The sequence below is a fragment of the Gavia stellata genome, chromosome 17 (genome assembly GCF_030936135.1).
Source record: "Gavia stellata isolate bGavSte3 chromosome 17, bGavSte3.hap2, whole genome shotgun sequence".
NCBI classification, from domain to species: Eukaryota; Metazoa; Chordata; class Aves; order Gaviiformes; family Gaviidae; genus Gavia; species Gavia stellata.
The window spans coordinates 348,645-376,011 of record NC_082610.1 but is presented as its reverse complement, the minus strand read 5'-3'; the positions used below and the strand labels follow the sequence as shown (position 1 = coordinate 376,011).

The window sequence follows — 27,367 nt, the reverse complement described above, 5'->3', positions numbered from 1 at the left end:
TCGTGTCCCCCCCCCGTGTCCCCCCCGTGTCCCCTCCGTGTCCCCCCCCGTGTCCCCCCGGTGTCCCCCCCGTGTCCCCCCCGCCCTGCCCGGCCTGTTCCTGTGTGACCCATGTCGTCCTCTGTGTCTGTGCCCCCCCGTGTCCCCTCATGTCCCCCCCGTGTCCCCCATGTCGCCCTGTGTGTCCGTGCGTGCCTGTGACCCCCATGTCCCCCGATGTCCCCCCCCGTGCCTGTGACCCCCATGTCCCCCGATGTCCCCCCCGTGGCTGTGACCCCCCCGTGCCCCGCCGTGGCGCTGGCTGGGTGTCCCCGCCCCGTGTGCCCCCCCGGGGCCCCGTGGGCTCCTTCGGGGTGTCCCCGGTCTCTGGGTGGGGGGTGTCGCCGTGCCCCCCCCCGCCCCCGCTGCGTCCGTCCCCGCCTGTCCCCACGCGTGTCCCCGCCGCGCGCCCGCCCCGGTGCTCCCCGTGCCCCACGCGTGCCCCGCGCCCGCGGGTGGGCGGTGAGTGACGGCGTGGCGCGTCCGGGCGGGGCGGCGGCGGCGGCGGCCGGAGGTGGGGGGCGAGGGGGGATTGGGGGCCGGGGGGGCACGGGGGGTGGGGGCATTGGGGGGCCGGGGGTGGGAGGCGAGGGGGGATTGGGGGGCACGGGAGGTGGGGGGGATTGGGGGGCATTGGGGGGCCGGGGGGGGATTGGGGGGGTGGGGATTGGGGGGCGAGGGGGCATTGGGGGGCCGGGGGGGCACGGGGGGTGGGGGCATTGGGGGGCCGGGGTGGGGGGCGAGGGGGGATTGGGGGGCCGGGGGGGGTACGGGGCCGAGATGGGACACGGGGGTCGGGACGCGGGGGGGGGGGGGCCGGAGGAGGGAATGGGGTGTGTGTGGGGGGGGTCTGGAGGGGTATGGGGGGGGAGGGGAACATGGGTCGGGGCTTGGGGGGGGTCGCGGCGGGACGTGGGGTGTCGGGAGGGGGAGTGGGGGGTCGGAATGAGACATGGGGGGTCGGGGGGACACATGGGGGGGCCGGGAGGGGGCAGGGGGGGTCGGGGTGGCGGTTTGGGGGGTGGCAGGGGGAATTGAGGGGGTGGGGATGGGACATGGGGGGGCCGGAGGGGTATGGGGGGGTGGGGGGTGCCGAGGTGGGACACGGGGGGTCGGGGTGGGGGGAGGGGGGGCGGGGGGGGCTGGAGGAGCTGGGGGGGCAGGGGGTATTGGGGTGGGGGGGGGGGCATGGGGGAGCCTGTGTGGGGAAGGGGGGCCGGGGAGGGGCAACGGGGTGCCATGGCTGGGGGGGGCGTGGGCAAGCGGGGGGGGTCCCGGAGGGCCCCCGGTGACAGCCCCCTGCCCCCCCAGCGGTGACTGCAGCAGCCTGGAGCCCCTGGGAGACACCGACCCCCCCACCCTGGACCCCCCCACCCTGGACCCCCCCCGGCACCCCCCCCCCCCGGGCCCCCCTCCGGGTCCCCCCCCGCGGGGCCGGGGGCCGGGGGGGCGGGAGGGGGCAGCGGGGAAGCGGCAGCGCAGCCCGGCGGGGGGGACCCCGGGGCAGCGGGGGGGGGCCGGGGGCGAGGCGGAGGCAGCCGGGGGGGCCCCGGGGGGGGCCCCGGGGGGGGCGGCAGTGCCGCCCCGGCTGTGCCCGCAGGAGCCGGCCTGGCTGCGGGACGAGGAGGACGAGCCGTGGCCCGAGTTCCCCCCCGCCCCGTCCGCGGGGGGGGGGCACCAGCGCCGCCCCCCCCCGCGCCCCCCCCCAGGTAAGGGCCGCGCTGGGCGGGGGGGGACCGGGGCGCCGCCGCCCCGCGCAGTGTCCCCCCCCCCCCGGGGTCCCCTCCAGATCCCCCCCCCCGTCCCCTCCCCGGGGGGGCGGACCTCCAGCCCCCCACCCCGGAGGGTGCCCTCTCCTGGGAGGTGCCGCTGCCCTGAGGGGACGTGGGTGCCCCCACCCCGGGGTGCCCCCTCCCACCCTGCTGACACCCCCCCCTTGCAGCTGGTGCCGCCGAGGGCTCGGGGGGCCGCGAGAGGTGAGTGAGGGGGGCACGGCCCCACGGGTGCCCCACGGCCGGCTGGCATCGGGGCTGCCCCACAGCTCTGCCCCACTGCGGCCACCCATGGCCCCATGCCCCAGGCTGGCACCCCACAACCCCATGTCCCCACGGGTGTCACCCCAAAACCCCATCCCACAGCCCCCTGTCCCCATGGGTGGCACCCCAATAACTCATCCCCACGGGTGGCACCGCAAAATCCTGTCCCACAGCCCCATCCCCACGGGTGTCACCCCAATAACTCATCCCCACAGGTGACACCCCAATACCCCATCCCACATCCCCGTCCCCACGGGTGGCACCCCAATAACTCATCCCCACGGGTGACACCCCTCACCTGCCCCCCCATGGCCGGCCCACCCGTGGGTGTCCCGGGGTGGCACCCACGGCGGTGCCCTCACCCCCGCCCATGGGGCCGCCCGCGTGCCCACAGGGGTGCGCCGGCAGGGGGGCCGCGGGGCCGGGCGCCCCCCGGGACGGTGGGGCTGAGGCCGAGGCCGGAGGGGGCCGGGGGGGCGGCCGCGGGCGAGTGCCCGGGCACAGGGGCGCAGCGCCATCCTGGAGAAGTTCGGAGGGTGAGAGGGGCCCGGCCCCACGGGGGCACGGGGCACTGGGAGGCACTGGGAGGCCGTGGGGCAGTGGGGGTACTGGGGGGCTATGGGGCAGTGGGGGCCATGGGGCAGTGGGGTATTGGGGGGCTGTGGGGCAGTGGGGCCATGGGGCAGTGGGGGTATAGGGGGGCCATGGGGCAGTGGGGGCTATGGGGCAGTGGGGGTATTGGGGGGCTATGGGGCAGTGGGGGTATAGGGGGGCCGTGGAGCACTGGGGGCTATGGGGCAGTGGGGTATTGGGGGGCAGTGGGGGCTATGGGGCAGTGGGGGTATTGGGGGGCCGTGGGGCCGTGGGGCCATGGGGCAGTGGGGGTATTGGTGGGCCGTGGGGCAGTGGGGCTATGGGGCAGTGAGGGTATTGGGGGGCAGTGGGGCTATCGGGCAGTGGGGGTATTGGGGGGCCGTGGGGCAGTGGGGTTATCGGGCAGTGGGGGTATTGGGGGGCCGTGGGGCAGTGGGGCCATGGGGCAGTGGGGGTATTGGGGGGCTGTGGGGCTGTGGGGCAACGGGGGGCACTGGCAGGGGTCAGGGTCACTGGCCAATGGGGAGCCCCTGGGGCGGATGCCATGGGGGAAATGGGCCAATGGGAACCACTGGGGCAAGGATGAGCCAATGGGGAGGCCGGGGGGGGTGGGTGTGTGTGGGGGGGGAGAGATGGAGCAATGGGGCTGCCCCCGGGGGCAGGGGCTGGCCAATGGCGGGGTCCCATTGGGGCAGACGGTGGCCAATGGGGAACCGCCGGGAGGGTGGGGCCGAGGGGCGGCGCACGTGGGGCAGCGCCCAGCAGCGGGCGTGGGGTGCCCCACGACGGACCCACGGCGCACAGGGCGGCCACGGGGCCGGCCCCACACCTGAGGCGGTCGGGGGGGCAGCGCCGCGGTGAAGGCCATGCTGCTGGAGTGGTGCCGCGCCAGGACCCGCGGCTACCAGGTGAGGGCCGGGGCGGGGGGGTGACGCGCCGTGGGGCGGCCATGGGGCGGCCGTGGGGCGGCCTGACCCCCCCGTCCGCTCGCGGCAGCACGTGGACGTGCAGAACTTCTCGGGGAGCTGGGGCAGCGGCCTGGCCTTCTGCGCCCTCCTCCACAGCTTCTTCCCCGACGCCTTCGACTACGGCGGCCTGGAGCCCGGCGCCCGCCGGCACAACTTCGCCCTGGCCTTCGCCACCGCCGAGTGAGCGCGCCCCCGTCCCCCGCCCCCCGCCGCGCCCCGCGGCCCCCGCTGACGGCAGCGTCCCCGCAGGGAGCGGGCGGGCTGCGCCCCGCTGCTGGAGGTGGAGGACATGGTGCGGCTGCCGGTGCCCGACGCCAAGTGCGTCTACACGTACCTGCAGGAGCTGTACCGCTGCCTGGTGGCCCAGGGGCTGGTGAAGACCAAGCAGCGCTGAGGGGGGGTCCCCCCCGCCCCCCCGCCTTGTCGCCCAGCAGTAAAGGCTCGCGGCGCCGGGCTGCGGCGGCCTCGTGTCTCTCGCCAGGGCGACGCGGGCGCAGGGAGGCCGGACGCAGCGAGCGGCTGGGTGGGGCGGCACCGGCGCTGCCCCGGGGTGGGCACGCGGTCAGCGAGGCGTCGCGGGGCCGAAGCGAGAGTCCATTTATTAACCCGCGGGCGGGGGGGCGGCCCCCGTCGGGCGCCCGGCTGAGCCCCCCCCATGCCCCAGCGCCGAGGCGGGGGGCGACGGCAGGGCCAGCCCCGGCTGGCGCAGAGAGGGAGGGGCGAAGGCGGGGTGCCCCCGGCAGCGGGGGGCCTCAGGCGTCGGGGCGCCGCTCGGCGTGGCGGCGGGTGTGTTCCTCCGCCCGACGCCGGAAAACCTCGGGCTGCTCCTGGAGCTCGCGGGCCAGATCCTGGCGCAGCACCCGCTGGGGGTCCGGGCTGTCCAGCAGCAGCAGCAGGTCCTGCAGCACTGCGGGGGGGGGGGGGTGTCAGGGCGGGTGCCCCCTCCCACTGCGGCCCACCCACCCTCCCCGGGGCACCCACCGTGGATGGCGCGGGTGGTGGGCACCCAGTGCTGGGCGGCGGTGAGGGGCTGGCAGACGCGGCCCCCGGGGTCCACGCTGGGGTGGTAGATGCTGGTGCGGAGGGTGGCGCGGGGGGGGGCCAGCGGGTGGTGGGGGGAGAAGGTCAGCTCGAAGCGGAAGGCGCCCGCGTTGTACGGGGGGTTGTTCTGCCGGGGGGGGGGGGGCACCTCAGGCGCCCTTCCGCAGCGTCCGTCGGGGGGGGGGGCCTGTCCCAGCCCCGGTGCCCGGTGCCCCCTCTGGGGAGCCCCCCCCCCCCCCGCCTGAGCCCCCCGGGAGGGGCACCCCCACCCGGCGCCCCCCGCCCAGGACCCCGGGGTCCCCCCGCAGTGTCCCCAGGGGGACCCTCCCCCACGTTCCCTGGTAGGGACACCCACTCAGTGCCCCCCCCCGAGACCCCCCGCCCCCCATGCCCCCAGGTGACCCCCCCCTGCAGGGGCCCATCTCCCCTCCAGCCCCCTGTGCCCCTATAGTCCCCCCAACCCCCCCACGCCCCCAGGGGACCCCCTGCACCCCCCAGCCCCTCGCTCCCCAGGGCCCCCCCCATCCCTCAGGCCCCCCCATTCCTCAGGCCCCCCCAGCCCCTCGCTCCCCAGGGCCCCCCCCATCCCTCGGGACCTCCAACCCTCGGCCCCCCCATCCCTCAGCCCCCCCATTCCTCAGGCCCCCCCAGCCCCTCGCTCCCCAGGGCCCCCCCATCCCTCAGGGCCCCCCCATTCCTCAGGCCCCCCCCAGCCCCTCACTCCCCAGGGCCCCCCCATCCCTCAGCCCCCCCATTCCTCAGGGCCCCCCCCATTCCCCAGGGCCCCCCCCCATCCCTCAGCCCCCCCCGCCCTCGGGCCCCACGCACGGGCAGCAGCAGCCCCCCCCAGCGCAGCACGTCGCCCTCTAGCGGCCGCAGCTCGCGGGCCCCGCCCCAGCGCCGCGCCTCCTCCAGCTCCTGCAGGGGTGGGGCGGGACACTGGGCGGGGCCGCCTCCCGGGACACGCCCCCCGCAGGGGGACCGCGCCCGGGGCACGCCTCCGTGGGCGGGGCCTCCTCCCCGGGACACGCCCTCCAGGGGCGGGGTCTCTGCTCGGGGCACGCCCTCCAGGGGCGGGGCCGCCTCCCGGGACACGCCCCCCCATAGGCGGGACCGCGTCCGGGTCACGCCTCCGTGTGCGGGGCCTCCTCCCAGGACACGCCCTCCAGGGGCGGTGTCTCTGCTCGGGACACGCCCTCCGGGGGCGGGGCCGCCTCCCGGGACACGCCCCCGTAGGCGGGACCGCCTCCGGGGTCACGCCTCCAGGGGCGGGACCCTCGCCGGGACACGCCCTCCAGGGGCGGGGGTCTCTGCTCGGGACACGCCCTCCAGGGGCGGGACCCTCGCCGGGACACGCCCCCCAGGGGCGGGGTCTCTGCTCGGGACACGCCCTTCAGGGGCGGTGCCGCCTCCCGGTACACGCCCCCATAGGCGGGGCCGCCTCTGGGGTCACGCCTCCAGGGGCGGGGCCCCCGCCGGGACACGCCCGCCAGGGGCGGGGCCGCCTCCAAGCCACGCCCCCTCGCGGAGCCGTCCCGCCGGGGAAATGAAACCGGAGCGCGCTGCGGGCGGGCTCGGCACCCCCGGCACCCCCCGGCACCCCCGCACCCCCCGGCACCCCCGGCACCCCCCGGCACCCCCGCACCCCCCGGCACCCCCGGCACCCCCGGCACCCCCCGCACCCCCGGCACCCCCCGGCACCCCCGGCACCCCCGCACCCCCCGCACCCCGGCACCCCCGCACCCCGGCACCCCGGCACCCCCCGGCACCCCGGCACGCCCCACCGGCGCCCCTCCACCCCGGCACCGCCACCCGCCGCTCCCCGCGTACACGCACCGGCACCCCCGGTACCGCCTCCCCCCGCTCCCCTCGCTACCCCCCGCCCCGGTGCCGACACCGGGACCCCCCGCGCCGGCATCGCCACAGCTGCGTGCGCCCGGCCCGGCCCCCCGGTGCCGGTGCCGAAACGGGGGTACGGCCGCCGCCGGTGCCCCCGGCGCCGCTGCCCACCTTGGCAATCCTCCCCGCCATGGCCGGCAACGCCAGTGCCGCGGGGCGGGGCTCCGCCGGCCACGCCCCCGGAGAGGCGGGGCAAGCTGCTCCAGCCCCGCCCCAAGCGGGGGGCAGGCGGGGCCCGGGGCGCGCGGGGCCGTAGAGACGGGCGGGGGGGGTGAGGGCCCGGACGGGCCCCGGGGCCGTAGAGGACGGGGGGGGGGTGAGGGCCCGGACGGGCCCCGGGGCTCCTGGAACCCCATAAGTTGGCAGTGAGGGCCCGGCCGGGCCCCACGCGGCCACGGCAGTCCCGGCAGGGTGGGAGCCCAGCGGTGTCCCTGCCCCACGGCCTGCCGGGCGGTGGGGCGAGGGCAGCCTGCCCCACAGCTGGCTGCCCAGAGGCAGTAGGTTGGGCCTTCCCGCTTCTGGGGCGGGAGGGCTCCTTGGGGGCTCTGCCCCCCGATCCCAGGCCTGGCACCGGGCAGGGGAGGTCACAGAGTTGATGAAGGGGGGGGGCAGGCTTCCCGGGGGCAGCCCGGGGTGCTGGAGAGGTGTGGGGCGGGCTGGCTCCCAGATCATCCCCCTGCGGTGGGGACAGGGGTGCACCGAGGACCCCCCTTGGGCAGTGCCGGGGGGCAGGGGGGCTGGGTGGGCCCTGCCCCACCGCAGGCAGGAGCGATACGTGGAGGGAGGGACTGCAGGGGATGACACCGCCTGGGCCTCCCCCGTCACTGGGGGGGGCTGGAGCTGGGGCTGGGGCTGGGGCTGGGGCTGGGGCTGGAGCTGGGGCTGGAGCTGGGGCTGGGGCTGGGGCTGGAGCTGGAGCTGGGGCTGGAGCTGGAGCTGGAGCTGGGGCTGGAGATGGAGCTGGGGCTGGGGCTGGAGCTGGAGCTGGGGCTGGGGCTGGAGCTGGAGCTGGGGCTGGAGATGGAGCTGGGGCTGGGGCTGGAGCTGGAGCTGGGGCTGGGGCTGGAGCTGGAGCTGGGGCTGGAGATGGAGCTGGGGCTGGAGCTGGGGCTGGGGCTGGGGCTGGGGCTGGAGCTGGGGCTGGGGCTGGGGCTGGAGCTGGAGCTGGGGCTGGAGCTGGGGCTGGGGCTGGAGTTGGGGCTGGGGCTGGGGCTGGAGCTGGAGCTGGAGCTGGGGCTGGAGCTGGGGCTGGGGCTGGAGCTGGAGCTGGGGCTGGGGCTGGAGATGGAGCTGGGGCTGGAGCTGGGGCTGGAGCTGGGGCTGGGGCTGGGGCTGGAGCTGGGGCTGGAGATGGGGCTGTGGCTGGAGCTGGGGCTGGAGCTGGGGCTGGGGCTGGGGCTGGGGCTGGAGCTGGGGCTGGGGCTGGGGCTGGGGCTGGAGCTGGGGCTGGGGCTGGGGCTGGGGCTGGGGCTGGGGCTGGAGCTGGGGCTGGGGCTGGGGCTGGGGCTGGAGATGGGGCTGGAGCTGGGGCTGGGGCTGGGGCTGGGGCTGGAGATGGGGCTGGAGATGGAGCTGGGGCTGGAGCTGGGGCTGGAGCTGGGGCTGGGGCTGGGGTTGGGGCTGGGGCTGGAGCTGGGGCTGGGGCTGGGGCTGGAGCTGGGGCTGGGGCTGGAGCTGGAGCTGGAGCTGGGGCTGGGGCTGGGGCTGGAGCTGGGGCTGGAGCTGGGGGCTGGGGCTGGAGCTGGGGCTGGGGCTGGAGATGGGGCTGGGGCTGGGGCTGGAGCTGGGGCTGGGGCTGGGGCTGGAGCTGGGGCTGGGGCTGGGGCTGGGGCTGGGGCTGGGGCTGGAGCTGGGGCTGGGGCTGGGGCTGGGGCTGGGGCTGGGGCTGGAGCTGGGGCTGGGGCTGGGGCTGGAGCTGGGGCTGGGGCTGGGGCTGGGGCTGGAGCTGGGGCTGGGGCTGGGGCTGGAGCTGGGGCTGGGGCTGGAGCTGGGGCTGGGGCTGGGGCTGGGGCTGGAGCTGGGGCTGGGGCTGGGGCTGGAGCTGGGGCTGGGGCTGGGGCTGGGGCTGGAGCTGGGGCTGGGGCTGGAGATGGAGCTGGGGCTGGAGCTGGGGCTGGGGCTGGGGCTGGAGCTGGGGCTGGAGATGGAGCTGGGGCTGGGGCTGGGGCTGGAGCTGGGGCTGGGGCTGGAGCTGGGGCTGGGGCTGGAGATGGAGCTGGGGCTGGGGCTGGAGATGGGGCTGGAGATGGGGCTGGAGATGGGGCTGGAGCTGGGGCTGGGGCTGGGGCTGGAGCTGGGGCTGGGGCTGGAGCTGGGGCTGGAGCTGGGGCTGGAGCTGGGGCTGGGGCTGGAGGGGAGCGTGCCCCTTGTCACCGCAGGCCCGGGGGGGGCAGCACCCCACCCGCCTCCCGAAGGGTGCCTGCCCGAGGGTCGGTCCTGCAGCACCGGCAGCAGAGCGGAGGAGGGCGCGGGGGCCGCATCCCGCCACGGGCAGCTGTGCCCAGCCCCCCCGCCCGCCCCCCCGGCTGATTTACGGGAAGCCGCGGCGGCCGCCCGCCGCCCTCCTTAATCTTTAACCAGGCAGGGCCCGACCCGGCCAGATCCCCCTGCGCCCGGCCGGACACACAGGGACCCGACCTGCCGGGCTCCAGGTGGGCCCCGGGTGCTGCCTCCTCCGGCCCCCGCACCCAGCTCGGGGGGGGGTCAGGCGGGGGGCACACGGGGCGGGGGGTACCGGCGGTGCAGGGTGCTGGGGTGGGAGGGTGCTGGGTGCCAGGTGGGGTGCTGGGAGCTGTGGCGGGGGCGCTGGGTGCCCCTCAAGCCCCTGACCCGTGCTTGCCCCACCAGGTTGCCCACCATGACGCTCTGGCTGCCGCTGGTGTGGCTGGTGGCCCGCAGCCACCGCCACTGTCACCCTGGTAAGCGTGGCCCGGGGACACGGGCCCCGTGCCCACCCTCAGCAGGGTCCCTGCACCCGGGTGCCCCCCCGCCCACCCTCACCAGGGTCCCCCTGCCCAGGTGCCCACACCGGAGGCCTCTCCCAGCCTGCTGAAGCCGCTCAGACAGCACCCGACGACGCCGGTGCCCCCCCATCCCGCCCCAGGCCCGCCGGGGGACGTGGGGGCACCCGTCCCGCCTGTGCCCACCCCCCGTGCCCACCCTGAGGAGCTGCCCGGCTTGGATGTCCCCCTCGAGGCCACAGACCCCCCCCAGCCCCGAGGAGCCTCAGGGAGCACCCGAGGAGCCGGGCACCACGGCCAACGGCAGCACGGCAGCGCCCGCACCCGGCGCCACCCAGGGCCCCCCCGGCACCCCGGGCACCAGCGCCCCGCCGTGCCCGGGGGACGAGGTGCCGGCGGAGGCCTGCGGGGCACCCACGGCAGAGCAGCGGGCGGGCCGTGGCTGAGGCGCTGGGCACCTTCGCCCTCCGCTTCTACCAGCACATGGCGGAGGCTGCCCAGCCCGACGCCAACCTGCTCTTCTCCCCCCATCAAACGTGGCCATGGGGCTCTCGCATCTCCTGCTGGGTGAGGGGCTGCCCACGGGCACTGCTACCGGCACCGCCGCGGGCACTGCCGTGGGCACTGCCGTGGGCATTGCCATGGGCAACGTTGTGGGCTCTGCCGTGGGCTCTGCCGTGGGCTCTGCTGTGGGCTCTGCTGTGGGTTCTGCTGTGGGTTCTGCTGTGGCACTGCTACCGGCACCGCCGCGGGCACTGCCATGGGCGTCACAGTGGGCTCTGCCGTGGGCACTGCCGTGGGCATTGCCATGGGCAGTGTTGTGGGCTCTGCTGTGGGTTCTGCTGTGGGCACTGCTGTCGGCACCACCGCGGGCACTGCCGTGGGTGTCACAGTGGGCTCCGCTGTGGGCACTGCCGTGGGTGCTGCTCTGGACTCTGCCGTGGGCACCACTGTTGGTGCTGCTGTGGACTCTGCTGTGGGCACTGCCGTGGGCAACATTGTGGGCTCTGCTGTGGGCTCTGCTGTGGCACTGCTGTCAGCACCGCCGTGGGGTCTGCTGTGGGCATCACAGTGGGCTCTGCCATGGGCTCTGCCGTGGGCACCGCTGTGGGTGCTGCTGTGGGCTCTTCTGTGGGCTCTGCTATTGGCACTGCCGTGGGTGCTGCTCTGGACTCTGCCGTGGGCACCGCTGTGGGTGCTGCTGTGGGCACTGCCGTGGGCAACATTGTGGGCTCTGCTGTGGGCTCTGCTGTGGCACTGCTGTCAGCACCGCCGTGGGGTCTGCTGTGGGCATCACAGTGGGCTCTGCTGTGGGCTCTGCCGTGGGCACCGCTGTGGGTGCTGCTGTGGGCTCTCCTGTGGGCTCTGCTATTGGCACTGCCATGGGTGCTGCTCTGGGCTCTGCCGTGGGCACCGCTGTGGGTGCTTCTGTGGACTCTGCTGTGGGCTCTGCCTTGGGCTCTGCTGTGGGCATCACGGTGGGCTCCGCCATGGGCACTGCCCTCGTCACTGCTAGGGCTACCGCTGTGGACACCACCTGCGGCCCCACGGCTGTCCCAGCACGGAGCAGCCGGCGCACCCATAGGCGCCTCGCTGAGTTTCCCCTGTGCCCGCAGGTGCCCGTGGTGAGACCCGTGAGCGCCTGGGCACCATCCTGGCGTACCCGCCAGACCTGGCCTGCGTGCACGGCGCCCTGCGGCAGCTTGCCGGTTGCGCCCGGCCTCTTCTCCACCGCGCAGATATTCCACCACCCAGGTGAGGCGGGGGCGGCCGGGCACCGGCGGGGCCCCCGATGCCGGGCGGGCATGGGGCTGATGCCAGCTGTGCTGCCGGGCAGGGCTGCGCCTCCGGCCCCGCTTCCTCAACGAGTCCTGGCACTTCTACGGCGCCCGCCCGCGGGCCCTGAGCGGCAACGAGAGCCTGGACCTGCTGCACATCAACGAGTGGGTGCGGGGGGCCAGCCGGGGACTCCTGCCCAGCCTCCTGCCCGCGCTGCCCCCCCAGCCCCAGCTGCTGCTGCTCAGCGCCGTCCACCTCCAGGGTATGGCCCCGCCACGGGATCTGCCCCGGGAGCTGCCCTGGGGGTTGGCTCAGGGGTCTGCGCCGGGATCTGCCCCGGGATCTTTCCTGGGGGTTGGCTCAGGGATCTGCACCGGGATCTGCCCCGGGATCTTTCCTGGGGGTTGGCTCAGGGGTCTGCGCCGGGATCTGCCCGGGAGCTGCCCTGGGGGTTGGCTCAGGGGTCTGCACCGGGATCTGCCCCGGGATCTTTCCTGGGGGTTGGCTCAGGGGTCTGCACCGGGATCTGCCCCGGGATCTTTCCTGGGGGTTGGGCTCAGGGGTCTGCGCCGGGATCTGCCCCGGGAGCTGCCCTGGGGGTTGGCTCAGGGGTCTGCCCCGGGATCGGCCCCGGGATCTTTCCTGGGGGTTGGCTCAGGGGTCTGCACCGGGATCTGCCCCGGGATCTTTCCTGGGGGTTGGCTCAGGGGTCTGCACCGGGATCGGCCCCGGGATCTTTCCTGGGGGTTGGCTCAGGGGTCTGCACCGGGATTGGCCCCGGGATCTTTCCTGGGGGTTGGCTCAGGGGTCTGCGCCGGGATCTGCCCTGGGATCTTTCCTGGGGGTTGGCTCAGGGGTCTGCGCCGGGATCTGCCCCGGATCTTTCCTGGGGGTTGGCTCAGGGGTCTGCCCCGGGATCGGCCCCGGGATCTTTCCTGGGGGTTGGCTCAGGGGTCTGCCCCGGGATCGGCCCCGGGATCTTTCCTGGGGGTTGGCTCAGGGTCTGCCCCGGATCGGCCCCGGGATCTTTCCTGGGGGTTGGCTCAGGGGTCTGCACCGGGATCTGCCCTGGGATCTTTCCTGGGGGTTGCCTCGGGGATCTGCCCTGGGAATCTGTCCTGGCCTCTACCCTGGGCACTGCTCAGGGAATTGGCTCTGGGATCTGCCCTGGGATCTACCTGGGGATTGGCTCAGGGGTCTGCCTCGGGATCTTTCCCGGGACTTGCTCCGGGGAAGCAGCTCTGGGATCTGCCCTGGGATCTACCTGGGGACTGGCTCAGGGGTCTGCCTCGGGATCTGCCCTGGGATCGTTCCTGGGGGTTTCTTCAGGGATCTGTCCTGGGGATCTGCCCGGATTTGCCCTGGGTGCTGCTTGGGGAATTGGCTCCGGGGATCTGCCCTGGGATCTACCTGGGGCCTGGCTCAGGGGTCTGCCCCGGGATCTTTCCTGAGACTTGCTCCAGGGAAGCGGCTCAGGGATCTGCCCTCGAGCTTGCCCTGGAGATCAGCCCCAGGATCCACCCGGGATCCAGTGCAGGGCCGAGCCCGGGGGTGCCCCGCCTGGCAGCCGCCCCGTGCCCCCCGAACCCCGCAGCCCCGTGCCGTGTCCCCGCAGCCGCCTGGCGCACGCCGCTGGAGGCCAAGCGGACGGTGCCGCTGCCCTTCCTGCGCCCCGGGCGCCCCGCCCCGCCTGGTGCCCACCATGACCAGCAAGAAGTACCCGGTGGCCTCCTTCACCGACCCCCGCCTGCGGGTCCAGGTACTCGCCCGCCGGCGGGACCTCGCTGCCCGGCACCGGGTGGGCTGTGGCGTCACTGCCAGGGCACGGAGGAGGTGCCAGGCTGTGACATCACCCCCGTGGAACTCGGGAAGGATGCCAGGCTGTGACCTCATGGCAGCAGCACTGAGAGGACGCCAGGCTGTGACGTCACTCCCCTGGCACTGGGGGGATGTCGGCCTTGTGGCATCACTCCTGTGGCCCTGGGGGGGGGGGTGTTGGGCTATGACATCACTCCTGTGGCCCTGGGGGGGGGTGTTGGGCTATGACATCACTCCTGTGGCCCTGGGGGGGGTGGTGGGCTATGACATCACTCCTGTGGCCCTGGGGGGGGGTGTTGGGCTATGACATCACTCCTGTGGCCCTGGGGGGGGTGTTGGGCTTATGACATCACTCCTGTGGCCCTGGGGGGGTGGTGGGCTATGACATCACTCCTGTGGCCCTGGGGGGGGTGGTGGGCTATGACATCACTCCTGTGGCCCTGGGGGGGGTGTTGGGCTATGACATCACTCCTGTGGCCCTGGGGGGGGGTGTTGGGCTATGACATCACTCCTGTGGCCCTGGGGGGGGTGTTGGGCTATGACATCACTCCTGTGGCCCTGGGGGGGGTGTTGGGCTATGACATCACTCCTGTGGCCCTGGGGGGGGGTGTTGGGCTATGACATCACTCCTGTGGCCCTGGGGGGGGTGTTGGGCTATGACATCACTCCTGTGGCCCCTGGGAGGGGTGTTGGGCTATGACATCACTCCTGTGGCCCTGGAGGGGTGTTGGGCTATGACATCACTCCTGTGGCCCTGGGGGGGTGGTGGGCTATGACATCACTCCTGTGGCCCTGGGGGGGTGTTGGGCTATGACATCACTCCTGTGGCCCTGGGGGGGTGTGCCGGGCTCTGAGGTCACTGCAGTGGCACTGGGGGGGGTGCTAGGCTGTGGGGTCACTGCGGTGGCACTGGGGGGGTGCTAGGCTGTGGGGTCACTGCGGTGGCACCGGGGAGGGGTGCCGGCTGTGACGTCACTGCGGTGGCACCGAGGGCCGTGTCTGTCCCGCAGGTGGGCGGCTGGGAGCTGAGTGGGGGGCTCAGCCTGGTGGTGCTGGTGCCGCAGGGGCCCCCGGGGGGCGCTGGGGGACCCTGGAGCGGGTGCTGGACCCCCCCACCTTCCTGGGGCTGCTGCGGCGGGGCGGCCCGCACCCCCCCCCAGGCCACCGCCCTGGCCCTGCCCCGCCTGCGCCTCGACCTCGCCCTGGACGTGGGTGGCCCTGGTCCACGACATGGGTAAGGCCACGACCCGCCCCCCCGCCCCGTGGCGTCACTTCTTGGGCTGGGTGGGCTAGGGCTGATGTCACTTCCTGCGCAGGAGGTGATGCGCAATGATGTCAATCCCTGCAGGACGTCACTGGCCCTATGCGGGTCCCTTTCCCCGGGGGGCCCCAATGTCCCCACTGTCCCCAAGGACCCCCCGATGCCCCCAAGGACCCCAATGTCCCCAGTGTCCCCGTGCCTTTGGTGTCCCCAGGGTCCCCCCAATACCCCTGTGTCCCTGGTGTCCCCCATGTCCCCAGTGACCCTGATGTGCCCCACTGCCCCCATGCCCCCAGTACCCATAATGTCCCCCTTGTCCCCAGTGTCCCCACATTACCCCTGCTGTCTCTGGTGGCCCCAGTGTCCCCCAATGTCCCCCATCTCCCGGTGTTGCCCACGTCCCTTAGTGTCCCCCTGGTGCCCCCCCCTTGCCCCTGATGTCCCCAGTGTCCCTGGTGTGCCCCTACTGTCCCCAGTGTCCCCCAATGCCCCTCAGTGCCCCCCGTGTCCCTGGTGTTCCCCCTGCACCCATATCGCCATTGTCCCCCGTGTCCATCCCTGGTGTCCGCCGCGTCCCCGGCGTCCCCCGTGCCCCCGCTGGGGCGGCGCTGAGGATGGGTGCCACAGACTACGGGCTGTTCCTGGACGCGGAGCTGTGCGGGGCTGGCGCAGGGCCCGGCGGGGTGGCGGTGGACGCGGCGCGGCACCGGGCAGTGCTCACGCTGGACGAGGCTGGCGTGGAGGCGGCGGGCGCCATGGCCACCTCGGTGGCCCGCACGGCCCTGCTGCTGGAGGCCCTGCGCCCCTTCCTCTTCGTCCTCTGGCACGACACCGGCGCCGTCCCCTCTTCATGGGCCGCCTCAGCGACCCCCAGCCCTGACCCCTGCCCCGCCCGCCTGCCTTCCTGCCCTCCCTCCTCTCACCCTTCCCCTCCCTCCCCTGCTTCCTCTCCTCCCTCCCTCCTCCCATCCCTCCATCCTCCCTCCCTCTATCCCTCCCTGCCTCCCTCCCTCCAGCCCTTCTTCCCTCTCTCCCTTGTCCCTACTTTCCTCCCTCCCTCCCTCCCTCCCTCCTTCCCCCTCCCATCCCTCCTTCCCTCCTCCCATCCCTCCTTCTCTCCCTCCATCCCTCCTTCTTTTCCCTCCCTCCATCCCTTATCCCCCATCTTTTCCTCTCCTCCCTTTCTCCCTCCCTCTTTCCTTCCAACCACCCTCCAGCCTCCATCCTTCCCTCCCTTTTCCCTCCCTCCCTCCTTCCATCATCCCTCATCCCTCCCTCCCTCTTTCCTTCCCTCCTCCCACCTCTCCCTGTCCCTCCTTCTCCCCTCCAGTTCTCCCTCTCTCCTTCCCCACCTCCCCCCATCTCCCCACCCTCCCTCCCCACTGTCCCCCCTTTCACTCCCCCATCTCCCCACCCTTCAATCCCCCCCAGCCCCACAGGGCAGCATGGGGTCCCTGCTCCCCCCCCGTGCCTCAGTTTCCCCATCAGCTCGGGGCCTGAGGCCCCAATAAAGGCACTGACCACTGCGCAGCTCCTGCGTGCGGGGAGGGGAAGGGACAGCCCAGGTGCCGGGGGGGCGGCTTGGGGGCTATGGGGGATGCCCCCATCCCCGCCAGGGTGCCCGTGGGGGCCCCGGCTGTGTGGCAGGCGTCACCCCAGGGTGCCAGGGGAGGTGGCAGCACCGGAGGCGGGCGACACCCAGCACCTTCCTTAAAAAAAAAAAGCCTTTATTGCCTAGAAAAGCCCCCGCAGCCCCTGCGCGCTGGTGACGGGCACCGTGCCCCCCAGGGGGGCACCGGCCGGCACCGGGCACCTTCGGGGCACTGGGGAAGGTGCGGAAGCGGGGGGCACCCACTGCCGGCACCCCAGCGCGGGTGCCCGCCGGGGCGGGGGTGCTGCTGGTGCGGGTGCCCCCGCCGCGCCCCTCAGTCCCAGCCGTTCTCCTTCACCATGTGCGACATCTCGATGATGAACTTCCCCTCCTTGTACTTCTGGCTGCTCTCGAAGGCCTGCTCCTGCGGGAGACGGCGTGAGACCCCCACTGCCCCCGCGGGGTGCCCCCGCCCATGCCCAGGCCGCGGCGTTGGGGTGCCCGGGGCGCCGCCTTCACCGTGGCTTTGGGGTGCCCAGCGTGGTGCCCACCGCAAAGGTTTGGGGCGCCCAGGGTGGAGCCCACCTTACGGGTTTGGGGTGCCCGAACCAGGGATTTGGGGTGCCCACAGGGCGGGCTCGGGGTGCCCCGGCTGGTGCCCGCGGCAGGGGTTGGGGTGCCCGGGGCAGAGCCCGCAGCGGGGTGGGGGTGCCGGGCGCGGGGGCACTCACGTATTTCCAGCCCAGGGTGGTCTTGCAGCTCTGGCAGAAGATGTCGGCCACCGAGTGCAGCCCCGTCAGCAGCAGCCGCTGCTCCGCCGGGCCGCAGCCCACGTTCACCCTGCGCCCGGAGAGCGGGGGGGTGTGCCACCGCCGGGCACGGCACAGCCCTGGGTGACCCCGGGGTGCCCACAGCCCGGGACCCCCCCCGCCCGCGGCCAGCGTCCCCGGGGTGCCCGGTGGTACTCACACGGAGTTGAAGAGGTAGGCACGGCCGTGGCTGCCCTGGAAGGACTGTGGGGACATGGCAGGCGTCACCGGCTGGGCCCCGCGTCCCTCTGCCACCCGTGTCCCTCTGCCACCCGCGTCCCTCTGCCACCCGCGTCCCCCCGCCCTGCCGCATCGCCGCCATGCAACGTGCCAGCCCAGGGACGCCGCGGGGGGACACTCGCCACCCTGGGGACGCCGAGGGGCAGACGGTCACCTCCACGGGAGCACCACAGGGGACACCTGCCACCCCCAGGACACCGTGGGGGGACACTTGCCACCCTGGGAGACCGGGGCAACGCTTACCACCGTGGGGGACGTCCTCACCTCGGGGACCACACGGAGGGAGCGCTCACCACCCCGGGGACACCCCGGGGGAGACACTTGCGGGGCCAGGGGCACTGTGGGGGGACGCAGTGCTGCCATGGGAAGACGCTCACAGCCCCTGGGCCATCACGGGGGGTGCTCGCTGTCCCAGGGCCACCCTGGGAGGACGCTCAGGGCCTTGGGGACGCCGCGGGGGGATGCTCGCTGACCCACTGCCACCCCGGGCCTACGGCGGGGGGAGGCCGGCCATCCCAGCCCGCCGTGGGGGGCAGCCCGCCGTGGGGGGCAGCGGGGGCCGCGGGCGCGTTGCGGGGGCACCTTGGAGATGAGCTCCTCGTGGCGGGCCAGGTGTGCCCGGCAGTGGACGCAGCTGTAGGTGCGGTGGGAGCGGGGCAGGTAGCTGTGGAAGGTCCTGGGGGGCAGGCGGGCGGCGGGGGGCAGGCGGCGGCGAGGGGGGGGCATGGCGGGCGGCAGGGCCCCGGGGGGGCGCGGGGGGGCGGGGGGCACCGTGCACCCCCCGCAGAGCCGCTCGCAGGGGAAGCAGCGCAGCAGAGCGCCGAGAGCCGTCGTTCCTCCCGCGACGAGGTCGGGGGGGCACCGCCGCCCCGGGCCCCCCCAGGTGAGAAGGAGGCGGAAAAGGGGGGCGGCCTGCGGAGGGTTGAAGGGAGGCAGTGAGGCAGGGCGGCACTGCCTGGGGGGCCCCCCCCCGTACCCCCAGCTCTCAGCCCGGCCCCCACCGCCCCGCTGCCAGCTGAGACCGGGCCAGCTCATCGCAGGAGTGAGGGGCAGTGCTGGGCGCCACCGCCCCGTCCCCGCTGTCCCCAGAGGGACCCGGGGGGGCCCTCAGAGGAAGGGGGCGGAGGGGGGCGCGAGGGTCTGGGGAGAGGACGGGGGGGTCCTCCTGAGCGGGGTCTGGGGGTCCTCCTAAAAGGGCCCGGGAGTCCCGGGGGGGAGTGGGGGTCCCGGGGGGGGACAAAGGGGGGGGGCCCCGGGGGGGGGTGGGTATCGGGGGTCCCGGTGCGGGACAACGGGGGTCTCGGGGGGACAATGGGGGTCCCGGGGGGGCGATGGGGGTCCCGGGGGGGCGATGGGGTGCCCGAGGGGACGACGGCGGGGGGCTGGGGGGCCCGGGGGGGGACATCGGGGGTCGCGGGGGGGCCCGTGGGAGTCCTGGGGACGCGGGGGGGCCCGGGGGGCTGCGGGGGGGCCCGGGAGCCGCTCACCGCCTGCCGCTGTCCCCGCTGCCGCTGCCGCCGCTGCCGCTGTCCCCGGGGCGGGCGCCGGGCGGGGGCACCGGGCGGCCGCGGGGCGGGGGGGGGCCCTGCGTGCCCGGGGACTGCATCACGGCACCGTGACTCATCCCCCGCCGCCGTGACGTCACCGCCCGGCACCTCCGACGTCAGCCCCGCCGCCGGGGCCGCGGGCGCCCCCCGGTCCCCCCCGGTCGCTCCCGGTCCCCCCCGGTCACTCCCGGTCCCCCCGGTCCCCCCCGGTCCCCCCGGTCCCCCCCCCGGAGTCGCCCCCGGGGCACACGCAAATGAGATGTAAATGGAGGGGGGGTTTAGGGTGCAAATGAGATGCAAATGAGATGCAAACGAGCCCGGGACCCATGCCGGCGGATCCGGGGTGTGGGGGGGCACAGTCTAATGAGATGCAAACGAGACGAAGGGATGCGGCGCGGGGTCCCGGGCGGTATGCAGATGAGATGCAAATAAGCCCCGCGGAGCGGCGGCAGGCCCCGGCTCCGCCTCCCGGGGGCCCCGCCCCGCGCCCATGCGTCATCACGTCACCCCGGCGGCGCCGCACGGCTGCCATGGCAACCGCCGCCGCGGCTCCCCCCGCCCAACGGGCCGGGCGCGCCTCTCTGACCTCACTTCCGGCGCAGCCTCGCCGGCCCGGAAGCGCGGCGGCCCCGGAAGGCGGGTGAGGGGCAGCGGCGGGTGCCATGGGAACGGTCTGAGGGCGGGGGGCGGACTGGGAGTCCCACAGCGGGCGGGGGGCAGGCCCCGGCGGCCTCGGGGGCGGGCGGCTCGGGGGGCAGGCCCGGCCCCGCCGCCCACCCGCCGCCTTCCCCGCAGTGGGCAGGGGAGGCCCGGCGGCGCGTCATGGCGGACGACGGCGGCGAGGAGAAGAAGCAGGTGGCCAAGTTCGAGCTGGAGCGGGAGACGGAGCTGCGCTTCGAGGTGGAGGCCTCGCAGACGGTGCAGCTGGAGCTGCTCACCGGCATGGCCGAGGTCTTCGGCACCGAGCTGACCCGCAACAAGAAGTTCACCTTCGACGCCGGGGCCAAGGTGGCCGTCTTCACCTGGCACGGCTGCACCGTCCAGCTCAGCGGCCGCACCGAGGTGGCCTACGTCTCCAAGGACACCCCCATGCTGCTCTACCTCAACACCCACACGGCCCTGGAGCAGATGCGGCGGCAGGCGGAGCGGGAGGACGAGCGGGGGCCCCGCGTCATGGTGGTGGGACCCACGGACGTGGGTAAATCGACCGTGTGCCGCTTGCTGCTGAACTACGCCGTGCGCCTGGGGCGCCGGCCCACCTTCGTGGAGCTGGACGTGGGCCAGGGCTCCGTCTCCATCCCCGGCACCATGGGCGCTCTCTACATCGAGCGGCCGGCCGACGTGGAGGAGGGCTTCTCCCTCCAGGCCCCGCTCGTCTACCACTTCGGCTCCACCACGCCCGGCACCAACATCAAGCTCTACAACAAGGTGAGCGTGGGGAGCCCGCGGGGCGGGGGGCTCGCCCCGGGGACGGGCCCGGTTTGGAGCCGGGCTCCAGAGCTCCCTGCCCGCCCGGGATTGTCCCGTTGCTTTTGCCCCTGTGTAAGGCTGCATTGTGTCTCCGCCCCGAGCACTGTCCCTGCTTCTGGGCGCTGCAGCTCGACAGAAACATAGGGAGGGCCGAGGCGGTGCGGGGAGGGACGTAACGGAGATGGTGGAGGGGCTGGAGGAGCCCCCCGAGGAGGGGAGAAGCTCTTCAGCCCGGAGAGGGGGAGCTGAGGGACCACGCCTGAGCCGTTCACTGCCCACGAGCCCCCATGCAGGCCCGTCGTGGGCTGCGAGTCGTGGCCAGCCGCGGAAGGCGAAGCCAGAGCCGCAGGTCGCACTGAGCCAGCTCAGCCCGCGGGGCTGGTCAGGCGAGAGGGGAGCAGAGTGCAGCCACGGGCATGGTCTGATTGCTCTCGCACGGAGCCGGGGTTAGCCAGAGCGTGGTGGCCGTCACTGCACAGCGTACCTCCCTGCAGGGCCTCCCCCCGCTTCCTGCTGCCCGCAGCCTGGCTTTCTGTTTATGGAAACCCAGGTGGAAAGAAGCCCAAGAAAAACCTAAAGATGCCCAAAGAGCTGACCTGAATCCCCACTGCTGTTTGGTGACAGAGGCCCCTGCTTGGCTGAAGGCCACCGCAGCCCTGCGCTGCCCTTCTCCTGGCAGCCCTCAGGACAGAAAAGCGGCTCTCCTGCCATAGTTGAGCACCCTTAAGTGCTCGTAACATGTTCTAGGAACGGCTTCAGCCTCCTGCGCGGCAAATCGTCCCTTTGCGGCTATCGGTTGAGGAAGAAAGGGTTTTGTCCCAGGTGGCTGCCCAGGAGCCGGGCGTTGCGCCTGCACCTGAGCAGTAAACAACCGAGCGTGTCAGGAACAGTACGGAGGATCGCTGTGTCCCCAGGGAGCGGGACGGGGCCTGGCACGCCGGCCTCCGGCCCTTATGATGCCGTGCAGGGACTGCCCGCTCGCGCCCCTGAGCTTCTCACCCAGTTGCAGCCAGCGTGGTGCCGCTGCGGCAGTCGAGGCTTTGGGGGCGTTGAAGGAGGTGGGGATGGCGTTGGAGAGAGCCGGCTGAGGTTTGGGGATGCGGCTGCCCCAGAAAGGTCTCTCTGTTGTGTTATCTTCGCCCTGTCTCCCCCGCAGATCACATCCCGCCTGGCCGACGTCTTCAACCAGCGCTGCGAAGTGAACCGCCGCGCCTCGGTGAGCGGCTGCGTCATCAACACCTGCGGCTGGGTGAAGGGCTCGGGCTACCAGGCGCTGGTGCACGCCGCCTCCGCCTTCGAGGTGGACGTGGTGGTGGTGCTGGACCAGGAGCGGCTCTACAACGAGCTGAAGAGGGACCTGCCCCACTTTGTGCGCACCGTCCTGCTCCCCAAGTCCGGCGGGGTGGTGGAGCGCTCCAAGGACTTCCGGCGGGAGTGCCGCGACGACCGCATCCGGGAGTATTTCTACGGCTTCCGGGGCTGCTTCTACCCTCACGCCTTCGACGTCAAGTTCTCCGACGTCAAGATCTACAAGGTGGGGGCTCCCACCATCCCGGACTCCTGCCTGCCCCTGGGCATGTCGCAGGAGGACAACCAGCTGAAGCTGGTGCCGGTGACGCCCGGGCGGGACATGGTGCACCACCTCCTGAGCGTCAGCACCGCCGACAGCCCCGACGACAGCATCTCGGAGACCAGCGTGGCCGGCTTCATCGTCGTCACCGGCGTCGACCTGGAGCGCCAGGTCTTCACCGTCCTCTCCCCCGCCCCTCGCCCCCTGCCCAAGAACTTCCTCCTCATCATGGACATTCGCTTCATGGACCTGAAGTAGGGGAGGAAGGGCTCCTCCTCCTCCTCCTCCTCCTCCTCCATGGCGGGCAGCTGCCCCCTGCCTGCACCCCCTCCTCCTCCTCAGCTGGCTCCCGGCCCCACGCCCGCTGGCTTCGCCCCCTCTCCCCCGCGAGCGCGACGGGACCCTGGCAGGGGCGCCCGCCCCCCGGTTTTACACCTTTTGTAGTGTTTTTTATTAAATCTCGAAGCCTTTGGCTCCCGGTGCGCGGCTGCCCGCCGAGGGGGCAATGCCGGGCCGGGGGGGGGGGGGAGCGGGGCAGGGTGCCCCGGGGAGGGGGCGGCGGAAGCCAGGCCGCTGGCGAAGGGCTCGGCCCCAGACCAGGGCTGCGCCGGGGGGAGGTGGGGGTCCCGGCCCCGGGGCGCCTCCGCGGAGCCCCGGCCCCACGGTCCCCCCCGCGCCCCGCAGTGCGCAGCGCCGAGTCGTGTCGCTCACGCCCGCGCCGCCCCCGTCCCCGACGTGGTACGTTCCGCGCATGCGCCCTTCCATGCCGAGAGCGGCCGGTGCACCCGCCCCTCAGTGACGCATGCGCGCCCCCGGCCGCCCCCTTCTCACGCGCATGCGCCTCGTCCATTCCAGGCGGTTCCCCGCGCGACGGCCAATAAGGAGCGGCGGCGGGGGCGCGCGCGGGCGGTGCGCGGCCGGCGGGCGGTGCGCAGGCGCGGCCGTGACGTCGTGCCCAGCCGCCGAGCGCGGCGACGGTCCGTGCCCGGGAGCGTTGGTCGCGCGCTCGCGGCCTCCCGCCCGCCCGCCGCCGGTGAGTCACGTGGGCCGCGAGCCCTCCCCGGCCCTCCCGCCGCGCCCCTCCCGCCGCCGCCGCCGGCGCCCCTCGCCCGGCCCGCCGTCCACGGGCTCAGCCGCGCAGGCCCGGCCGCCCCCCTCCTCAGCCGGCCGGTCGTCCCGCGCCCCTCCCGGGGCCTCGCTGCCGCCCGCCCGCTCGCCGCAGGCCTCGCTGCGGCTCCCTCCCGCCTGCCGCCGCCTCCATGCGCGGCTCGGGCCGTGCCCCGGCTTCCCCCGCGCTCTGCTCGCCCGGGGACCCCGGCGGCGAGCCTCCTGCTCGGCCCCCCGCCTCCGGCACCCCGGCGGGGCCGCAGCCGCGGGGACCGGCCCCTTCCCGGCCCGCCCCACGGAGGGAGGGCTCAGCCCCCGAGCACCCCCGCTGGCCTGTCCCCCGGGCGTCCCCCGGTGACGGTGCCTGCGCCCCCGCAGCGCCATTCCGCGCGGCCGCCCCTGCCGCCTCCCGTGACCCGGTCCTGCCCCGTGGCCCCCGTTACCTCTTGGGCGGGAGCTCCGTTCCCTCCTGCCCCTGGCTGCGATGCCTTCCTCCCGCTGGGCCCCGCGAGCGCCGGCCCCTTCTCCTCGCCTGGAATCCCTCCTCCCCCGCCCTTCCCTGCCGGGGAAGCCTGTCCGGGGGGCTGGACGTTGCCCTAGGCCAGGGGAAGCTGGGGGCGACCTTGGCCGAGCCTCTGGGCAGTGGGAGTAACGGTGCGGGGCTGGGAGGGGAGCAGTGCCCCGAGGATTACGGCCGCTCACGCGTGTGAGCGGGGCGTAAGCCCACCTAAATGGGGCTCCTTTCCACGGCCGTCTGTGTCGGGCGCACCCCCCTAGACAGGCAGAGGTTGCAACCGTGCTCCTCTGGCCTCGGCGCGCGTTGCTTTTGCTTTTCCGCGCCTCTGCCTCCCCGCACCCCGGCTCCCGGGGCAGGCAGCTCCGGGCAGCATGCGGCTCCCTCCTGCCTGGGCGGGTGGAACAGCCGTGGCCTGCAGCAGGGAGCTTTCACGTGGACGCGTTTGGTCTCCTGTATCTGGGACTGTCCCCGGTGCCTCTGAGAAAATCTTAATAACTTTGTTTTTTGGAAGCCCGGTGTCTGAATGTATACGCTTGGACTCCCGTGGCCTGCCGAGGACCAGAAGTTAAAACCCTGCTCTCTGGCCACGGAGTCCTGTGCCGCGCGTCCGAAGCGCAATTCCTCCTCAAAGCATGTTTCCACGTCGAGTTCCCCGGTTTTGGTGGTGCAGTGGGTTGCATTGACAGGTGTTCAACCTGACTTCTCCTCAGAAGTCCCAAATTCTAAACGTGAGGCGTGCAAATCCCAAATTATTGCGTCCGTGTGTTTGGTTGCATCTCCTCGAGATGAGATGAAAACCCCGGCCTTCCACCCCTCCCATCTTGCTGATTCGGGAGATGATCGCCTGCTCTTGCGTTCCTCGTGCCACCTTCCTGGTGACTCCCTGGGAAGCAGTTTCCCTTGGATCTGCTGGCTTTCGCTCGGGCACGGATCTGAATTCGGGTGTTCAGGGAAGCAGGCTTTTCTGTTCTAGGTGCTTGTGGTTTTTTTGGCGGGGTATAAGATACACCTAGAGCCTTGTCTAGATCAAAATGAGGAGAGTTGATCTTAGAGCGTCTTAGTGGGCTTAATCTAATTATCACCTTTGCTACCTCCAGTCGAGGCAGCGGTTGTTCTTTACCAGAGCGCTTCACTCCTGTTGGTTTCTGAGGTACGAGCTCCGACTGGAGATGGAGAAGGTGGTAATTAGGCGGAGCTGACGGCGTCCAATGGGAGAGCTTTAACTCCTGTTTTAGCGGCCTGTTTGGGGACATTTACATCTATCGCTGTGCCCGTTGTTCCGTCCCCGGCTGTCGCGTCTCGTAACTCGATGGCCAGAGGCTGGATTTGTTCTTTGCTCGCCGGAGCGCACAGAGTGAGACACGGCTGCGGTGGATGAGACGTTGTTCTTCCCTGCTTTGTCCATAAAATGGGGCTAATCCCGTGTAAACCAGTGAGACGGGCAGAGGAAGGAGGATGGGAGTGGTGTAAGCCAGGCCAGGAGATAAGCACTGAGTGGATGCCAGCCTTCTAGCTGTTGTCTGCAATAAAATATTTGTCCATTTTCTGTACCTTATTCTCCTTAAAAAACCTGTACGTCTAACTGCGGAGAAATGCAGTTACGTGAGATGTGGGCCATTTCACCTGAAGCCAGGAAGATGGCTGCGGAAGCCTAATTCTCGCCGGGTTTCCAAACTTCCACGCAGAGCAAAACCGCCTGGTACGCATTGCTGTGCACCCTCCTTTTGAATTAAAAGCAGGAAAGTGTCACCAGATCGTCTCTTTGAGGCAGGGACTCCTGTTTACATACAGCGCTGAGCGCAATAAGGCCTGAACTCCGTATTGCCGTGGTACGGGCGATGAGAAAATCGTCGTCTCATGGGGAGACCCCACAGCTTCACGTTGCTGTGGGAGTCTCGGTGTTTCCCTTTCCCCATGACATCCACCCGTCTGACGCTGATGGCTTTGCCTTTTAGTTTGTAGTCTGTGTCGCAGCAGTCTATGTCCAGTCCTGTTGTCTGGGCTGAGAAAAATCCTCCTTTGACTTCTTGCTGTCTGGGTTCCGTGATTGCGGGGATCCCCTGCGGCAGAGGGGTGCTGGCTGGAGCATGTTTCTGATTTCATCGGTACCTCTCCGTGCTGGAAGACAGGGAGGGTGCCAGAGATAAGTGATGTTCTCGTGTTGGTGGTCTGTTGGTGAGACGGTTGGTCTGGTCCAGTTGTGTTGCTGGCCGGCAGGTTTGAGAACACTTTTGCTCTCTCGGCTAATTTTTAGAGTCTTAAATCTCAGCGATAGATGAGAGCTGGTTGTGCAATGTCAAAATTAGCAGAGAGAGCCTGTGGAGGGAGAAGAGGGGGGTCCTTAAACTCAGGGTGGCCTTCTTGCTTGGGCTCAGCGGTGAGAGGTCCGGGGTGCTGAGGCTGAGGACAGCAGTGAGCTCTGGAAGGGGGTTCTCTGTGTAACTCCCAGGTGTAGTTAATCAAAACAAAGTGGGAACAGGTAAAGCACATCCTGTCTTTGTGCGATCCTGGATCTGCTCTGTCTGGGAGTTGCCTCACGTGGAAGGAATTGTTTGTCTGTTTGACCTGCACCATGGAAACTCGGCCGGTTTGGGGTAGGTAGGTAGGCAGCTGCAGATCACGGTGAAGTGACGCACATTCAGGAACCAGTAACTGAGAGCGAACTCTCTCCTCCCCGTGCCATTACGCTCCTGTCCCCGGGCGGTGATGAAAGGCGGCGTGTTGAAGGGAAGCTTGTAATGCTGATGTGCGTGTTTCCTTCTTCCAGGGGTAGGAGCACGTTGAGGAGCTGCAGTGGTTATCGACAGTGATTGAAATAAGGAAGGGAATGTCGTGAGCTGGTTACACGTTTTCCCCAACCCAGGAAAGGTGGGGAGAGCCCGGTGAAGTGTGTTTTCATGTCCTGTCTGATGCTTCAGAAAGATTGAGCCAGAAAGCACCCAACTCTTCAGGCTATGTCTGGGTAGGTTGCTAGAGAAGACGGTGAGAAGAGGGCCTGTAGCAGGCTGAGGAAGGCAGGTGGAAAGCGCAGTAGGAAGGAAAGGAGGAGTGCAGGGCTTCAAGCAGCAAGCCCTGGAAGAAGAGGAAGTTAGAGCGAGACTTTACAGGGCCTTAACCGAAGAAAAGGAGACTCGGACTGAGTGAAATGGAAGGTGGCAGCAGTCGCACTTGCAAACGTCCTGAGGGAAGGAATTAAAAATTACAGGAAGTCCCCAGAAATGGAGATGAGGGGGAATAGAATCAGCCCCTCGTACGAGTAGAGGGAAACCCTTGAGACTGGGGAAGAGTGCTCTGGAGGTGGCTGAGCGGAGCTGGGACCATACTCTGAAAAGGGGGTGCTGAGACTGGAAAAACAGGTGGAATTCCCAAGGGAGAGGGAAAGGGGAGTCACTGGTGACACACACACTCAGTAGAATTTGATTGGGGGAGGAAGGAGTAGGGCTGAGTTGAGGGCAGGTCCGGAGAAGCTGGGAAGGAGGAGCTGCTGGGCTGGAAGTGGCAGAGGGAAAGGAATCGGAGGCAGGAGCAGAGCCCGTATATGCCTCAGGTAAGCGAGAGGATCTGGGGACTCTTTCAAGCAGGGAAGTCTGTGAGTGGCATTTGTGGATGGAGACAAAGTGGCCAGAGTGACAAAGGGTTTGGAAAGAAGGTAGAGGGAAAGGAGGGGAGGCAGGTTGCAGGGCTGCAGAAGGGTTAAGCTAGGGAAAAAAAGCACGTATTCGGGAGAATTGGTGTGAACACGACCTGAATCAGCACAATCTGTGGACAGTCAGGGTGGATTTTGCTTATGTTTCTCCTGGACACCAGGGTGAGCGACAAGGGTAATCAGGGCGGAGTAAGCCGTGTGGTTTAGCCCAAGAGAAGAGAGAAAGATACCTTGAAGATTGCAGAGCAGAGATGCTGGCACACCGTGCCGTGCTGCACCCTCGATGGCTTCAGCAACCTGGATGTTCCCTGTTGCCTCCAGGTCAGGGCATGCAGGCGTCCTGGCCTCGGCTTCCTGCTCTCTGCTCAGGCGCTCGGAGGGCAGCAGGCTGTGCTTCACAGCGCCTGTCTGCCCGGGCCTTTCCGGGAGGGTGGCCTCTGCAGCAGGGCTGGGGTTGATGGGCTCCGGAGGGGCT

The 27,367-nt window shown here is 71.6% G+C and overlaps 5 protein-coding genes across 5 annotated transcripts; 3 read left to right on the top strand and 2 right to left on the bottom strand.

Moving 5' to 3' along the window:
* The first annotated feature begins 3,498 nt into the window (after positions 1-3,498).
* On the top strand, positions 3,499-4,031 carry SMTNL1 (smoothelin like 1). The gene is made up of 3 exons (XM_059826031.1): positions 3,499-3,577; positions 3,666-3,817; positions 3,887-4,031. Exons 1-3 carry the CDS (start codon positions 3,536-3,538, stop codon positions 4,029-4,031), a joined length of 339 nt encoding a protein of 112 aa, XP_059682014.1. The 5' UTR covers positions 3,499-3,535.
* A 358-nt stretch (positions 4,032-4,389) lies between these two features.
* LOC132318500 (ubiquitin-conjugating enzyme E2 L5-like) lies at positions 4,390-6,709 on the bottom strand. Its single transcript, XM_059826058.1, has 4 exons — positions 6,689-6,709; positions 5,507-5,596; positions 4,619-4,805; positions 4,390-4,544 (listed from the first exon to the last, which is right to left on the bottom strand). The coding sequence occupies exons 1-4, from the start codon at positions 6,707-6,709 to the stop codon at positions 4,390-4,392; spliced, it is 453 nt and encodes a 150-aa protein (XP_059682041.1).
* SERPING1 (serpin family G member 1) lies at positions 6,708-15,275 on the top strand. Its single transcript, XM_059826057.1, is given in 18 exon segments — positions 6,708-6,764; positions 9,399-9,473; positions 9,475-9,501; positions 9,596-9,784; positions 9,786-9,971; positions 9,973-10,062; positions 10,065-10,104; positions 11,154-11,248; positions 11,250-11,292; positions 11,375-11,578; positions 12,932-12,996; positions 12,998-13,075; positions 14,145-14,216; positions 14,219-14,272; positions 14,274-14,345; positions 14,347-14,368; positions 15,023-15,232; positions 15,235-15,275. Coding segments are annotated over 18 exon segments (1,620 nt in total).
* A 1,045-nt stretch (positions 15,276-16,320) lies between these two features.
* YPEL4 (yippee like 4) lies at positions 16,321-19,406 on the bottom strand. Its single transcript, XM_059826055.1, has 5 exons — positions 19,287-19,406; positions 17,618-17,947; positions 16,956-16,999; positions 16,718-16,826; positions 16,321-16,410 (listed from the first exon to the last, which is right to left on the bottom strand). Exons 1-5 carry the CDS (start codon positions 19,404-19,406, stop codon positions 16,321-16,323), a joined length of 693 nt encoding a protein of 230 aa, XP_059682038.1.
* Positions 19,405-21,881, top strand: CLP1 (cleavage factor polyribonucleotide kinase subunit 1). The gene is made up of 2 exons (XM_059826002.1): positions 19,405-20,010; positions 21,209-21,881. Exons 1-2 carry the CDS (start codon positions 19,405-19,407, stop codon positions 21,878-21,880), a joined length of 1,278 nt encoding a protein of 425 aa, XP_059681985.1. The 3' UTR covers position 21,881.
* The last annotated feature ends 5,486 nt before the right edge of the window (positions 21,882-27,367 follow it).

What these genes read in the sequence shown, in the direction of transcription:
- YPEL4 (XM_059826055.1), bottom strand. Translation starts at nt 19,406, where the DNA reads ATGACGCGCCGCCGGGCCTCCCCTGCCCACTGCGGGGAAGGCGGCGGG. An exon ending in ACGAGGAGCTCATCTCCAAG is followed by an intron (nt 17,000 to 17,617) that starts GTGCCCCCGCAA and finishes ATGTCCCCACAG; the next exon opens with TCCTTCCAGGGCAGCCACGG. An exon ending in CCACCCTGGGCTGGAAATAC is followed by an intron (nt 16,411 to 16,717) that starts GTGAGTGCCCCC and finishes CGTCTCCCGCAG; the next exon opens with GAGCAGGCCTTCGAGAGCAG.
- CLP1 (XM_059826002.1), top strand. Translation starts at nt 19,405, where the DNA reads ATGGCGGACGACGGCGGCGAGGAGAAGAAGCAGGTGGCCAAGTTCGAG. An exon ending in ACATCAAGCTCTACAACAAG is followed by an intron (nt 20,011 to 21,208) that starts GTGAGCGTGGGG and finishes TCTCCCCCGCAG; the next exon opens with ATCACATCCCGCCTGGCCGA.
- SMTNL1 (XM_059826031.1), top strand. Translation starts at nt 3,536, where the DNA reads ATGCTGCTGGAGTGGTGCCGCGCCAGGACCCGCGGCTACCAG. An exon ending in CCAGGACCCGCGGCTACCAG is followed by an intron (nt 3,578 to 3,665) that starts GTGAGGGCCGGG and finishes CGCTCGCGGCAG; the next exon opens with CACGTGGACGTGCAGAACTT. An exon ending in CTGGCCTTCGCCACCGCCGA is followed by an intron (nt 3,818 to 3,886) that starts GTGAGCGCGCCC and finishes GCGTCCCCGCAG; the next exon opens with GGAGCGGGCGGGCTGCGCCC.
- LOC132318500 (XM_059826058.1), bottom strand. Translation starts at nt 6,709, where the DNA reads ATGGCGGGGAGGATTGCCAAG. An exon ending in TGGCGGGGAGGATTGCCAAG is followed by an intron (nt 5,597 to 6,688) that starts GTGGGCAGCGGC and finishes CCACCCCTGCAG; the next exon opens with GAGCTGGAGGAGGCGCGGCG. An exon ending in GGGGGGGGCTGCTGCTGCCC is followed by an intron (nt 4,806 to 5,506) that starts GTGCGTGGGGCC and finishes CCCCCCCGGCAG; the next exon opens with AACAACCCCCCGTACAACGC.